General features: G+C 39.7%; 1 protein-coding gene across 1 annotated transcript in view; it reads right to left on the bottom strand.

Annotated features, from left to right (window-relative positions):
* Window positions 1-8652: 8652 nt before the first annotated feature.
* Filip1 (filamin A interacting protein 1) overlaps window positions 8653-16736 on the bottom strand; it is a 173798-nt gene continuing 165714 nt past the window's right edge. The window contains exon 7 of the mRNA XM_038324384.1: window positions 8653-11902. Within this exon, the coding sequence (XP_038180312.1) occupies window positions 11862-11902 (41 nt within the window). The 3' untranslated portion in view covers window positions 8653-11861. The remainder of the gene's footprint in view (window positions 11903-16736) is intronic.

The raw sequence follows: 16736 nt of genomic DNA on the forward strand, positions 1-16736 counted from the left end.
GCGCTGGAACGCTAGCGTCTTCGCTCGCCGGGGACTGGGGTCGCTTCTGTTTGTTGTCGTTATCATGGACACTGAGGTCGGGGTGTCTGGTCGGACTCGGTGACCTGAGCTACCTGTAAATTCGGCGCTGGGTGGATTTTTATTTTTAAGGCTACGCCCTCTCTGACGGGAATTGTAGCGTTCCAAAGTCCACATTGTTTAGAAGAAGGTTGATCCCTATTGAGTTTTAACTCGCCATTCCAGGTGCGGCTGTGAATTTAAGTGTGGAGACCCGTTTGATGTAAAAAAATCAATAACGTGACCTAGTTTAGTTCTAATCCCTCGCTCCTGAACGAGGCTCACTTTTCCCCCCTCCATCAATGATCTTCGTCTTCTGCACATTGATTTAGAAAGTTTCCTGTAAACGTAGTACCGATTGTTTTCACTTGATAGTTAAAAGGCAGAGCACTTGTTTAAAATGAAGTATTTCATACTTGAACCTGCCAAGGTAACACTCATAAAGAGACTAAACTGTAATCCAGCACTGGAAAAACGTCGGAGTATAGTACAAGGCTGGCCCCGTACATAGATAATTGGTTGACAGGAGGTTGGATTTTTTTTCTTTTTGCTCTTCTATATTTTGCAAATTTTCTCTTAAGAGCATGTAAGTTTACAAAAAATAACTATATAGTATCTACATTATTAAATTATGTTTGAAATCCAGACCATCTGACAACAAATGCCCACTTTAAAAAGGCTTTGTTTACAGTTTTGCCTTTTGCTTGGTTCTCATAATTTAGAATTCACAAAGTTTTTTTTTTTTTTTTTCAAAAGACCAGAAGCATTCAAGTCAAAAAACTTGGTGGAATATAATAGTTGGTGTGGTCTAATAACTAACTTGGATGGTATGCTTTTCTGTCTGTGATTTCAAATTCTTATTTTCACAAAGATACTTTGGTCTTGCTATCTTGCTCTGGCAAAATTCGTTTACCTTCAAGCTCAAATGGAAAACAGTCTGCCATAAAGAGGCATACCCTTCTATCTTTGTAAGTTCTGTTGATTAGTGAAATGTTCATCACAGTTTGGGGGTGATCCTGAAGTCTTTTTTCTCCTCCCACTCTTGTTTGGACCGTCACACAGTTAAATGCGTTAGTTCCTTTGCGTGGTTTCACTACTCTACTTTTTAAGAATTTTACTCTAGTTTTACGACTAGTTTTACTACTATGGTCAAGCCTTCAACCTACAATTGAAAATATTCAGGGGAAAAAAAGCTTCTGTGCTAATAAACATAGAGACAAATTCCATCATTATCCTTTAAGTGGTTATTTGCATTGTTTTGGGTTTTAGAAATAGTATAACCTCGAGAGGGTTTAAAGTGTGTGGAGGATGGACACAGGTCATTTACAAGAGCTATACCGTTTTGTATAAGGGAGTTGAGCAGGAGAGACTTAGATCCACAGGTTCCTGGAACTTCCCTTGAATACTGCAGGACATCTTCGTTTTAAAGCTTTGTTGCTGTTGTTATAGGCGTCCTGATCTGTCTGTTCCTGGTGTGCTTTTCTGCTTCCTCTTTCCTTTTGTTTCTCGTAGGAGAGATTAACTCTTTGTGTCTTTTTTAAAAAAAAAAATCCAAAGGGTGGTGGTGGTGCACACTTTTAATTTCAGCACTTGGGAGACAGAGGCAGACAGATCTCTGTCAGATCGACATAGTAAGTACAGTGCATGTATGAGCCTAAGCAAAAAATAAAGTTGAAATGGTAAACTATATGAAAACTGTACAATCTGAAAAGTTAGTTTAGCTTTTGAAATATAAGTTACATAGTTTTCATCTTTTAGTTCCATGACCGCATTATGTCACTAAGCCAGCAAGAAAAGAAATGTAGACTAGAAGCTTAATGTTGCCTAGAAAAGTTGAAGGGGAATGAATACCACTCACTGTTCTTAGAACACAAGTTTCTGAGAAAGCAGACCACCACCACTATCACCATCACCATCACCACCACCACCACCACCAAGACTTAATTTTTCTGTGTAGCCTTCCATGTAGAATTTTGTAGGCCAGGCTGGCCTCGAACTCTGCTCTACCTGTCTGACTCCCAAGTGCTGGGATTAAAGATGTGTGCCACCACTGCCCCAGAAAGTCTTCAGTGGCTAGGAAATAGTGTGGATGCTTTTTAGTATCTTTCGCTCTACTTCTGCTCAGTTACGCATAGCTGCTTAGAGACTAGGGTAGGTCTAATTAATTCTTGAAGTATCCCTGATGATTTTTAGGAGGGTGTTGCAGATTTTGTGTGGTACATTTAATTTCCTATATGTATTATACTAGAGATACATTCGGTGTGGGTTTGAAAAAAGACTTTTAAAAATGAATCTTCTCTTAGCCAGGTGGTGTTAGCGCACACTTCTAATCCCAACACTTGGGAGGCAGAGGCAGGCAGATCTCTGAGTTTGAGGCTAGCCTGGACTACAGAGTGAGTTCCAGGACAGTCAGGGCTACACAGAAAAAACAAAAACAAAACCATCTGGTCATGGTGCTGCACATTCATAATCCCAGCATTTGTAAGGTGGAGGCAGGAGAATCAAGGCCAGCACTACTATGGGAGATCCTGCCTCAAAAATAATGATTTTTATGTAGCGTGCTTATTGAACTCTTAGATGTTTAAGAACCCTCCTGTTCTCATGCTGAGAGGTTGTTTGGCCCGATCACCACTGCTGCAGGCTCTTGCGTAACCAGTCAGCAATCAGAAATACCAGCTAAACAAGATACTTTTATCGTGAGTCATTTAATAGGACAATGACACCAAATTTTAGAAATTTGAGGAGACAGCCTCCAAACTTAAAGAATGAGGTTTCCTTTCTCACTCAGAGTGAAAGGCTGTCCAGCAAGACCCCAGACTTCACAACTCCCCTTGCTTCTGACCTCTCAGATGAGTCCATTCCCAACAGGTGGCATCAATTATAGACAAGCGCTTATCGTAACATACAGTGCCATCTCCAGGTTGACAGCCAGCTGACATCTGGCTCAGGTATAACAGAGAAATTAATTATTTAAAGGGGAATAGAATAGAAAGGGAAAGAGGCTTAGCTTATTCCATGAAAACTATAGAGGTAGAAAAAACTTGCCTTTAAAAATGTTCTCTTATATAGGGAGATCATTTTTAGACCTATTTTTAGGCTTACTTTTTTCCCATTTTGACAAGTTTTAAATTGTTGGAAATTCTAGCAGTGGGAGGTACATTTATTTATTTATTTTTTAGTTGAGTCACTGCTACCTATGAAGTAACATATTGCTTTAAAGTAACTCGGACTTCTGTCTGAGCTCAAGGGGACTTACACCTGCCTCCACCCCCGCACTTATTATCTGGTTCTGAAGGGAATCTGTCTTACTAGATAGAATCTCAGGGCCAGAGACTATTTATTCTTTCTAAAGACCTAACACTTGGCAAAAGGCCTGGGACATAAAACATACTCAGTAAATCCAGAGCTTACCTGGCAAGTCAGTGAATTCACATTGGAGGAGATTACTTGCCAACAAACAAGGGCAAGAGTGGGCTTTTTGCTCTGTGAGTCTACAGAGTAGTTGTAGGAGGCCCCTTTATGATGTCAAACACTAAGCTGTAGGGAGGGAAGTCCTCATTCCAGAGACAATGGAATAATGACCAAAGGCATCTTACACGATATGCTTTGTATACTTTGCATTACCCTGGGCGATCAAATTGTTCTCCAGCAAGGGTTTAGATGGCCGTGGAAACATGTCTCCAGTGACCTGAATTTGGGAGCGATACCTGTTTTGTTAACTGTGGTGAACTGAGTGAGAATGACCCCCCTGGCTCATGTAATTGAATTCTTGCTCACCAGGAAGTGGAACTGTTGGAAAGGATTAAAAGGGGTGGTCTTCTTTGGGTAACTGCGGGCTTATTGGAGGAGGTATGTTACTGGGAGCGGGCTTTTTAAATCCCACAGCAGGCCCAGTCTCTGAGGATCAGGATGTAGCTCTCGGCTACTTTTCCAGCACGGTGCCTGCCTGTGTGCTGCCATGCAAATGCTCTCTTTTATAAGAATTGCCGTGGTCATAGTGTCTCTTCATAACAACAGACCAGTAACTAAGACATTAGCTTGTGTAGTTAGTTCATGTCTCCTGCTCTCTGCTGGAACCAGCGCACCACGTGGAAGCCAATGCTTGGCCCCTTTGAAAAGGGAAGTGAAAATGAACGTGTCCATTTCCCTTGTTAAAGCATCACAGACTGTCTGGTTCCCCATTGGTGGCCCCTGGTCCTTACAGACACCATATCTTCCTTTAGAACCTGGCATTGTGGATCTAAAATTTTCCCAGGGCAGCCGGGCGGTAGTGGCTCACGCCTTTAATCCCAGCACTTGGGAGGCAGAGGCAGGTGGATCTCTGAGTTCGAGGCCAGCCTAGTCTACAAGAGCTAGTTCCAGGACAGGCTCAAAATAAAAAAAAAAAAAAAAACAAAACTACAGGGAAACCCTGTCTCGAAAAACAAAACAAAACAAAAAAACAAAAACAAAAACAAAAAAAATTTCCCAGGGCACAGAAGTTTCTGGGAAGGAAGTACTAGCGATCAGTACTTTAGTGAAGAAGAACTTCATGTCTGAAGGACTAATCCTCAAAAAGCAATTTTGAGGGTTAGAAGCATTTCATTGGGTGCCTTCAAAACATATGGAACTTGAATGGCTTCCTACAAAAGACGTGAAAGAACTATGCATAAAGAGCAAAAGGGGAGGTAAAAGAAAAAGGGGGCAGGGAGAGGAGAGGAGAAAGAGCGAATGTCATTGTGATCAGGGAAGAAGATTTAAAAATTGGGGCAATTGGGAACTTGAGGGAAGGGCCTCATTCTAGCAGGGATTGCCATTTAAAAACATTTATCCAAAGAGTTTGGTGTAGTTCTGTGGTAGAGCACATGTTAAACATGTATGAGAACCAGGTTGAATCTCTAATGCATAAAAAAAAAAAAAGACAAGTAATGGTGGCAGATGCATTTAATCCCAGCACTCGGGAGGGTGAGACTCTGAGTTCAAGGCCAGCCTGGTCTACAAGAGCTAGTTCCAGGACGGGCTCTGAAGCTACAGAGTAACCCTGTCTTAAAAAACTAAAAAAAAAAAAAACTAAAAAAAAAAAAAAAAAAAAAGTATCCAGTATCTTGTATAAGCACGAGATGCTATGCTGAAGCTGTGTCCAGTTTCTTGAATTCACTGTGAGCAATATGCAAGGCTTTTAAGAAGTGTATAAACTGAGCATAGATTTGTACAATCCCAGTTGTTATAGCTTCAATCTGTCCCCAGAGTCCAGTTTATTTCTGTCCCCAGAGTCCAGTTTATTGAAGGCTTGATCCCAGTTTACAGTGTTTCTGGGCTGGGGATAGTAAAACCATAAAAGCCTAAGGAGGAGGTTCTAGCAATGGGTGTCTTAAGGAACACTATTGCTGTGACAAAACCCCTGACCAAGGCAACTGAAGGAAGGAAACACTAGCTGGGAGCTTGCTTACAGTTTCGGGGGTAAGGTCATGGTCATCGCACAGGCGGGCATGACTCCAGAACAGTAGCTGAGAACTCTCATCAGAACTGCAAGCTGCAACCAGAACAAGAGACCAGGCCTGGTGTGACCTTTAGTAACCTCAAAGCCCACCACCAGTGACACACCTGCCCCAAAGCCACACCTCCTTCACCAAGGTGATGTCTCTTAATCCTTCCTTACAGTCCACCACCTGGGAACCAAGCATTCAAACATATGAGTCTATGGGGACTGTCATTATTCAAACCACAACAGAGGGCATGTACCTGAAGGGAATGGGGATTTTGTTTCCTTATTTCTTTTTGCTTCCACGCTACTGTGAAGTGAATAGGCCGCCTCTACAACAAACCCTCGCCATGATACACTGTATGTAGCAGAGGCACACACCATGTTACACTGTATGTAGCAGAGGCACACACCATGGTACACTGTATGCAGCAGAGGCACGAACCATGGTACACTGTGCAGCAGAGGCATGCGCCATGGTACACTGTGTGCAGCAGAGGCACGCGCCATGGTACACTGTGTGCAGCAGAGGCACGCGCCATGGTACACTGTGCAGCAGAGGCACGCGCCATGGTACACTGTGTGCAGCAGAGGCACGCACCATGGTACACTGTGTGCAGCAGAGGCACGCACCATGGTACACTGTGTGCAGCAGAGGCACGCACCATACACTGTGTGCAACAGAAGCATGCACCATGGTATACTGTGTGCAGCAGAGGCACGCACGCACCATGGACTGACCTCTGAAACTGTGAGCCAGTGTAAACTAGGACCTTATCAGTTGACCTCGTAGGAATTTTTTTTTTGGAAGAAGCAAGGAACTGACATAGCATTCAATCTAAGGGAGATTTGGGGGGGAATAGAAAAGGTTCTGAAAAGAAGGATAAGAAGTTTTATTCTCCTTAGAAATTATCTGTAAAAGAAATACTGTGACTGCCAAGAAAATCATGGAATAATTGTTTGACATTAAAGAAAAGGAAGTGGGAGGGGATCCTGGGGAGATAGCTTAGTGGTCAAGAGCACTGACTGCTCTTCCAGAACACCCAGGTTCAACTCCTAGCACCACTCACATGGCTGCTCACAATTGTCTGAAGTCGCCCTGAGTCCTTTACTTGAAGACAATGTCTCCATATTTGACATCTTTCCTGTGTAGGAACCTTGGCTAAGTTTTCATTTCTAAAGTAGATGATGTACCCTGTTGCCGAAGAAGCCTGGGATGAAGGGGCTGTTCTGTTTTCCTTTCACATGGTCACTGACCCAGAGCTCTGAGATTAACAAATTCATTTAAATGTAGTTTGACCCTGGAACCTTTTCTCTTGTAAAATTCAAATTAATAATGAGTTTTCAGCCAATGTTCTTAAATCATGGTGCCCTCCGGGCTTCTCTTCTTCATTTTCTTGATGGTAGGATATACTAGAAGCATTTTGGCTTAAATATCCTTCCTGTTTACTTTTTAAGATGTTCTTTTTACATTTATTTATTTTGCGTGTGTGCATGCATCTCTTTATGTATGTGTGGGTACACTTGTCCCACAGTATACGTTTGGTGGTGAGAGAACACATTCAACCACATGTGGGTTCCAGGGATTGAACTCAGCCTGTCAGGGTTGACAGTAATATCCTTTTTGGTCTTGCTGGCCCTTTGCTTCTTTGATAATTACATATCTAACAATAAACACAAAAAACTCATTCCTTTATTCCAAGTAAGGCAAAGGTAAGTTAGGACTAGCTTTGGGTATGGGCCATCATTTCTGGCACCGAGCTAAGAGGTTAAGTATAACCCACTTCACTTCCATCCCTCTTTATGGAAACCATTTCCCAAACTTCCATTACCCCATGCCTGGCAGCAGAGCCTTGGGTCTGTTTGCTCTACTGAGGAATCTGCCTTTAGTTTAACAATAGAAAGCTGTAGAATAGTACATGAACATTGGTTGATACTGCCTTTGGTGATGGTGAAGGAGCAAGAGGACCCACTTAGCCAGTTCCCTGTCTTAAAAACCTGACAAGCTTTATTTTACTAAGGAATCAAAACTACAGTGTAACTGGGAAGAACATCCTTCCTTTTGACAGTTACTCTGCTACATCTACACAACCATAGTGAAATACACTAAGAAAATATGAAATGTGGAGCTAAAAAAACTATTTTAAAGCAAATGATTTTGAACAAAAGGAAGTTCTGGAGCTGAAGAAATTGCTCAGTGGTTAAGAGCACTTGCTGCTCTTGCAGAGAACCTTGGTTTGGTGCCCAGCACCCACGTCTGGTGGTTCAAGACTACCAGTAACTCCAGTCCCAGGGGACCTAATGTCATCTTCTGGCCTCCTGGGTTATTGCATGGACATGATGCAAATAGATAGCTCGATAGATACATACATACATACATACATACATACATACATACATACGTACACTTGGGCACATACACATAAAATAATAAGTAAATTGTTAAAAAGTTGTAAATTTATTTTAAATTTTAATTTTATGAATATTGTGTTCTTATGTAAAAGAATATTGCACAATCCTTTTCAATTTCATTATCATTTTTTCATACTCTGGTGAGATTTCCATGAATGTATCTGATTGTAAAAGTAACACAGAGAATGTCTTCATTGTAATCCAATCACCTATGAAGAGCTGAAAACAGGGTATTACATTCACATAAAAGATAAATATGTAAAGTCATATGGCTTCAGTGTGAAATAATAAACTTATGTACTTAATATTGCTTAAAGGAGGCAAAATGAAGAATGATAGGAAAATAGAATGTATTTATAAAATCCCTCCAAAATATACTTTTGCTTTTGAAAGCTCCGTTAAAATCTGAGGAATTCTAAGACTGACTGATCACATTATACATTTATTATACTGGAAAAACAAATACTTTATATTCTTTTTTAAAAATTAGATTAAAAATTAAAATTTGCAGTGGCAAAGTAACAAAATATATTAGATGATAAGGTGAAATTCCCCCAAATAACTTGAACCAAAAACAAAAAAAAAAGGAGAAAACGCCTGTGCCTTTATCTACTGTGGTATCCACAAACAACCCCTCCCAAGTTTGTGAAACTTTATCTTCCATAGACAACACAATTATTATGGAGTTATGAAAATTTTAAAAACAAATACTGATGGTCAGAGAACTTCTACAGATGTTTTTATTCTTTTTCCTTCCAATTGTTCTTTTTAGCATTGGTTTATTAGCAAAGGTAAGAAGGTGTGAGCCTCAGGCACCAAGTATGATTTTAAGTTTCATTTTGTATTTCTGTCATTTTTAGATGTGTTGCTCAAACAGTTCATGAACATACTCAGCTTCCACTATGCTTTTTCTGCATTTCTGGGAAAGTTCAACCGTGGCATTGGATAAAAACATCACATGCCTAATAAGCCATCTCCTCCTGCTTTGCCCTGACGTTTACGAGCTCTGCATTAGTGCAGTGGTGTCTGTGCTGCTTAAACTAGACATCCCACATCACGATTTCTGAATAGCTGTCTGAGGAGTCAGCAGATTCATATCGCATGTACATTCTGGGCACCACCATCCTGTGCATACACTCTATCCATTATCTCCATCAAGCTCAGTGCTTTATGAACTCTTGAAAAAATGCAGAAGATACCATGAAAACCAAAATCAAATACACAGAAACTGTTATCAAGAGGAAAGGTATTGCCAGCATTGTGACTTATCCTTGTAATCCTAACGCTCAGGTGACTGAGGCAGGAGGATTGAGTTCAAGCCTATCTTCAGCTACATAGCATATTTGAGGACAGCCTGGGGTAAATAGTGAAACCCTGTCTCAAAACACAAGTGTAAAGGCTGGGCTTTGTATTGGACACTTTTATTCCTAGCACTCAGGAAACAGAGAGAGAGGCAGATCTCTGTGAGTTCTACATAGCGAGTTCCAGGCCAACCAGGGCTACATAGGGAGACCCTGTCTTGAAAACAAAACAAAACAACAAATCAAGCATAAAACAAATTGATTAGTTCAATGGTACCTCGAACTAGAAATGCTGATTATACTTCAGGAAACATCCAAATTATTCTATCCAAAAATTAGTCTCATTCAAGTTGATGACATAGTTACAGTAAAAGAAATTGGAGTTATATAATGTAATCTGGGTTAGTGCCAGAATTTTCTGTGAAGGCAGCTTTTACAAGTAGACAAGGTTGTTAAGATGTGATTGTGATCTTGATAATATTCTATTTTTTAAAAATTTAATGTGTTCATTTTACTTATCTTTCATTCATGTTTAGCCAAAGACATTTATTGTAAGATAATCAGAAAGAGTCTCAGCATCTACCCAGATGACTGGTTCCAATATGTTCTTCACTGTCTTTACAAATGCCAAAATTAATTACAACTCTGGTGGGAAAGAAACCCATCAGATCCAAATACACATCTTAGTAATTTTTTAATTTAAAGCAAATAATTAAGCTTCAGGCAACTGTGCCACCTAAAATCTTTACCTCCCTGTCAATATAAAAAATACTAAATAAAGCTGGGCAGTGGTGGCACACACCTTTAATCTCAGTACTCAGGAGACAGAGTTAGGCAGATCTTTGTGAGTTCGAGGCCAGCCTGGTCTACAGAGTGAGTTCAGGATAGCCAGAGCTATACAAAGAAGCCCTCCCTGTCTGGAACAACAACAACAACAACAAAAACCTAAATAAAACAAAGACTGTTTTGTGATTGAAAATATCATTACATTTTAGCATTGTAATAAAACTTAACAACTCTTTAAGAGATCTTCACACACGCGTACTCCAGGCTTCTGGATCAGAAATCAAAACCACAGAAGGTTATGTGAGACCTCCATAGTCATTCAAGCTCAGGTAAGCCAAACAGAGCACATTATCGTACTTTTTAAAAAAGCAAGAATAATTTTTAGAAAGTATAGTTGTTTAGTTTGCAGTGTGTATTGACTATGATTTGATTATATTACCTTCTAGGTTACACGAGGGAAGAACTGTGGCACTGTGCTTCCCATTCCAGAGCCTGTGGCTGGCGTGGGGACAGTTTGTGGACTATAGTGGTAAGCCTACAGCACTTTACCCGGGTGATTTTACTTACCTCATAGTTTTCAGAAGAAACGTTGGCTCTTCAGTCACACTAAGGTAGCATTTAGAAACTTAAGAGTCAACTCTTATCTTTAAAGTTATTTTTAAAATCTTGTTGGAAATATTCCCACCCCCTCGACAGTATTTTTTTTTTCCTAGAGGTTCAGGTAGACTTCACATTTTCACATAAACCTAAATTCAACAGCAGTTCTGACATTGAGACTTGAGTAATATAGTTTGGGCTTTTAATGCCTTAAAACTATATTCTTAGCTGGGTATTATGGCACATCTTTAGTCCCAGCACTTGTGAGAGGCACAGACAGGCAGATCCCTTGAGTTCAAGACCCAGCCTGGCCTACACAGCCAAGTTTAGGCCAACTAGGGATAAATAGCAAGGACCTGTACCAAGAAGAATAGCAGAAGGAGAAGGAGGAGGCAGAGGAGGAGTTGTTCTTAGACCTACACTGAGTTATGAAAGTCAATCAAAATCAAAGGGAAATGATTATCTACATTTGGGTCTCCCTATCTCTTTTTAATAAAAAGTTGACATTTTCTAGGTCAGTTTTTATTTGCAGGATTTCATGGGTGGGAGTAATATGTGGGAAACAAGTTGATGTCACAGTCCCTGTTTTGTACACATAATTAAATAATGCAAATAGAAATAAAATTGAACTGCCAGTCAAAGCTGTTTGCTTCCCACACAGAACATAGAGGAGGAGACACAAATTGGTTTTTTAAGTACTCAGACTCCTAAGTCAGAACACTGTTTTCAGTGATAAGCCACAGTCAGGACTGTACTGTCTCATGATTAGTAAAACTCCGAGTCTACTGTTTCTAGGTGTTACTTTAAAGTCGCCCAGGGAAACAGAGTGTTGTGCTTTCTTTTCATTAAAAATAACAAAGTACTAAAAAGAAAATGATACGTTAACCTTTTGAATATACAATAGCAATACTTTGAAGAACTGACAGTGTAATCTCCAGATATATGTGCCATAGACTATGAGAAAAAGAAACAATTTAGGGAAAGATATCACATTACAAAATGTATTATAAAAATAAATTATACAGCATGTACCCACAGGCCTGAAGGCTCTGAAAGAGAAGAAAACTTCCTTTGGCACAAAGATTCAATTGCTTTTGCTACATGTGTTCATAATCATCCAGGATGTGGTTTTTAACTGATAAATTGTATCCTCAAAAAAAAAAAAATCACTGGAAGTCATAAGGTGTTTCCAGCCAGCGTCAGTAGCATGGAGAGCCTTGGTGATGACTGAGGGCTACGTGGCAATCTCATCGGGAGCTCATTCGCAACTGGTGAATGATGATGCTCTCTATAAAGAGAAAAAAGACACGGCATTTTCAGTTGAACCCAAGTCGACAGTTGATAGGAAGACCAGTACCACACCATTTCAATAAAAGACCGCAAATGTTAACACAACAAAACAAAAACATGTACACGAGGCCAGTATCAACAGCTCTGCGGACTTTGTTATTTGGGATAACTTCTTTATACTTGCATATGTGTTTTACTTCCAAAATAATTTTAAAGCTCTTTAGAAACCATATCTAATATATTAATGATGTTAGGTTGATCTTAATGAAAGAACTAAACATATGTATAGTAATTACTATATGCAAGTCACATGGTGGGAAAAGACTTTCTGTGCAACTGTTCTCCCAGCTGAACACTCTCTGCTCAGAACAATACCCACACATCTTCAATTTCCTTTTCCAATGCATGTGGATTGGACTGTTAATAAGGACATGTTCCCTTCATGTTCCAAAGAAGTCAAGAAACAATTTGCTCTCTGACTACTGGTTTTGCATAACTAGCTAATGCTTTTGTATCTACGTGTATTCTTTTCGGCTAATTACATTATTTATTGAGCGAGTGTGTGTTGTGTAGGTATGCATGCATCGCAGCACACGTGCGGAGATCACAGAAGAACTTGCAGACTTGGCTGCCTCCCTTCACCATGCAGGTCCCAGGAACTAAACACCAACAGACCTCCCTTCTCACTGAGCCACCTCACTGGCCCCATAAATTCATTCATGATTTTTTTATATTCCTTTACGTTGTGTGTGCAGGAGTAGGTGGGTGTAGAGGTCAGCGGATGGATTTGCAGGCATTGGCTCTCTCCTTACACTATGTGGATCCTGGGGATGGAGCTCAGGATCAGATATATGTGCCTTTACCCAGTGAGCCATCCCGCCTGCCCCCTGATTCAGTCTTATAATAAATTTCAAAGCTGATTCGGTAAACAAAGCAGTCCAGCCACATTGCAAACATTTAATATCACATTGTTTGATTGGCTTTTCTTCTATACTAGCCTTCATGGCCTCATAAACTTGTATCATGACAGTTTTCATTCAGTCCTTTTGAAACTATGTACTAAGATGGTACACTGTAGTAGGCATGAAGGTGTCTTGATGAGAAGACACAGTCCTGTAGACACTGAGTTTATGCGAAGCAGAAGAAAGAAAAGCAAGAAACTTGCTCCACCTTAAACCTTCACCTCTCTGCAACCTACGGCAATGATGTAAGTGCAGAAAATTCCATCAGGATTTGCCAGGAACATGAAGGGAGCAGCTGTGGTGTTGCTCAACCACAGCATCCTTGCCTAGCATGTGGAAGGCTCTGACGTCATTCCACGACAACCTACCCTGCTCCCCCGAAAGAAAGAACTAGCATTTCCACCTATGTTCAATTCTAAACGCACACTATTATAACTTTACTTTACTCTGGTAGTTAATATTTAAGCAAACATTAACTAAGCTGCATTACATCATAAACCTATAGGTTCCTGCTAACTGCGGGGTGGGTGATCCTCCACAGAAAATGCTTTTGGATTCAGATTTCATTAACTACCTAATGGAGGCCACTAGGTGGAGATATTTTTATTCCCTTTCTCGGCCTTTTGGCTTGAATTTGGGTCTAAACAAAGTTTGGATGAAGAAAATAAATGCCTCATACTTAAGACATTTGAAGGATTTGCACAGCTTTAAAAAATATACATATAAATGTATATGCATATATATGTGTGTGTGCAGTTTTCTCTAGACCTAAAACACTTTTTAAAACTCCATAAAAGTAAAAGCACTTACTAAGATATTATGTAGACATCATCACCTAAAATTAAAGTACTATTTCATATTCATTACTTTTTTAAAAATTATGTAGTATGCATCAAGGAATGTTCAAAAGAACTACATCACAATGCATCTTCCCATTTCCTTCCTTAAGGACTCATAGAAACAAATGTCAGAGAGGAATCCAGAACCATTCTTAGTGTGGATGGGACTCAGAACGCTTGTTCTCATCCAGGATAAAGAATAAGGGTACCAGAAATCACCATAAGGTTCCCTGCATGGCTAATATTTTCGGTTTTTACACTTTTCTGAGTGTGCAAGGCTCTTCGTTCATAGAGTCACCTTCTCTTAATTCTGGCATTGTACAATCCACACAGAAATGACTTCAGAATTCATATTTGGAGAAGGGTTGGCCGAGGGTTTACACAGAAGAAACAACATCATGATCTCACTCCCTGGCTTCATTGGTATACTTAAATTAGCAAACTGGCAACAAATGTGTAAATGTGTATGTTTATAATAGACTGTCAGAAACACTTGTTTACCAAACAACAGGTTGTTATATATAAATTTTACCTTCATAATAAAAGATGTCTAATATCTGTAATTGCTTATGATCTGTTTTCCCCAAATCTCAAATGAACTCAAGTAAGAATCACTCATCTGACACCTGAAATTGTGAGAAATAAATATTGTACAGCATAAGGTTTTGAAGTGGTTCATTAAATAGTCATATTTTGTTTTATGTTTTTTGTTTTTGTATTTGTTGAGAGGCCAGCAAGATTGCTCAGTGAGATGACTCAAGTTTAATGGCTTGGGTTTGGTCCCCAAGACCCACATGGGAGAGAGAATGGACTCCTGTAAGTTATCCTCTTTCCAAGTTATATGACACACACACACCAAGAAGAGGTAGAGGAATAAACAAACACATAATTCTTGTTTAAATGTTTGTTGTTGACAATGGTAACAAACTTGGCACCTCCTGCTAGACTTTTCTTGTATCCCAGAGAAGAACCCAAGTGTCAGACCCTGCGGCCTCTAAGAAGAGCTTAGAGGTTATTATGACCAGGTCCAACTCTACAATAAGTTTCTATTTCTATATATAGATCTTTGTGATACACACACACATATGTATATATATATATGTGACACTTGTAATTTGTAAAGTATTTAATAAACAGTAAAGACAAATAACCATAGTTAATTACCACTTATTGGCAAACTCAAAATATCAAAAACACTTGAACTTGGGAGTTTCCGATACCCAGACACTGGTCAACATAATTTTCTTTTTTTTTTTTCTAATTGAAATAAAAAAATTTAAAATTGTGAATATCATATACATATAGAGGACACTGGATTTTTATATATTTTTGACAAGAATTTACCAAAATCTAAAATTGTTCCATTTCTTTCTCTTGTTATCGTGCTGTTTTCTCCTTAAAAAACTTTGGGCAACATAGTAAACACACTATTTGCTATTCTGATGTTGCTGTGAGACAGCGCTAACCCATTATTTTTTTACACTTAGATAAGTTCCATGCAAAGTAAATTAAATGTCATCGGTTCCTAATTTTGCTTGGTTTCTGATCTTACTAAGCCCCTATCCTCTTGTGAGTGGTATCACAGAACTTTTAGCCAGCCAGAAGACTTGAATTCTAAAGCCGCATGAATGGGATAGGATTTGGGGAGAAATTCAAAGACCATTGACTTGCATTCCAAAGCCACACGAATGGGATAGGACTTGGGAAGAAATTCAAGGAACATCCCCTTGAGCAATGGAGTGGGACAACCTAACAGCAAGTTGGAAATCCGCTTCCAGCTCCCTCCCATGCAATGTGTGCATTTTTACTCGGCCAAAATATCTACAAAGGACTCTTGAGCTCTGCATTTTAAAAGGTCCGTTCTGGTAAATTCAACCAAACGAATCTAATAGCTAACCTCTAAGCTCACACAGCTCAGACAAAGCATGGTGGCACCTCAGGGCTTTGCATCTAGGGAGGAGGATGGCTTTGTTCATAGAAAATGTTACCTTAACTTAAAGAGAACATTTCCTTGTGGCTGCTGTCCACCTGGCTGCCCTACAGCCTACCTCCCTGTTCCATGACTCCCTCCCTAGCAGGGACTCTGTGGAGAACCCACACCAGCTTACTTCTTCCTCTTTGCAAGCTTTCAAAGCCCAACTTTGAACTCACTGCTCTCTGGGTAAGTGTGAAATGACCTACAAATATCCTATATAACATCTAGAAAGGAGAAAAGCTAGATATTGCTTGCTTTTGTGCATTTCTGAGGTCCTTAAACTACATTGGGATACAATCCTATTATCACATTCAGAAATCCTGATAAAACATCTGTTTTAAATAGGAAGTTCAATAAACTTCCTCTGTTGGCTTGAGCTTCTACTTTTGGATTGAGCTCAGCTAATTAAAAATACTTCCGATAATCAGTTCTGTCATTCGTTCCGGAAAACTTTTGAACCAGATGATATAATCTCCCTTGGGGTTTCATAATCATTGAACCCTTCATTTAATTCCTTTCAAAATCAGCTCTTGCTCCACCATCAGCCCAAATAAGGCCATCATCTCTCTAGGTTATAGGAGCCACCAACAATTATTACTAATAACTTATTTTTCAAGCAAGTGAATCCTTACCTTTACCATCGAATGCTATTCCCAGAACAAACAAGTTTGAATTGCTTCCCTCAAATATAACATTATCTATAAATAAAAGCTAACTGATGGGAAAATATGTAAATTTTCAGCCTGTGATGCCGAGGTTTTACTCTTTCAGGCACACAGACTAAATGTTCAAACCTATCTTTAAATCTAGAACTGTTAGACTAGGGGAGCTGGAGAGATGGCTCAGTGGTTAAGACTGCTCTTGTAGAAGACCTGGGTTTAATTCCCCGCACCCACATAGTGGCTCTTAACCACTGATTACTTCAGTTCTAGGGAATCTGGTATTCTTCTGACCTTTGCAGTCTCCTGCATGCACGTAGTACACATACATACGATCCCCAAATACATTTAGGACTTGGGATTGGGGAGACAGCTCAGTTCATGATATACTTGTTAT

Source organism: Arvicola amphibius, chromosome 3, assembly GCF_903992535.2.
Source record: "Arvicola amphibius chromosome 3, mArvAmp1.2, whole genome shotgun sequence".
Lineage (NCBI taxonomy): Eukaryota > Metazoa > Chordata > Mammalia > Rodentia > Cricetidae > Arvicola > Arvicola amphibius.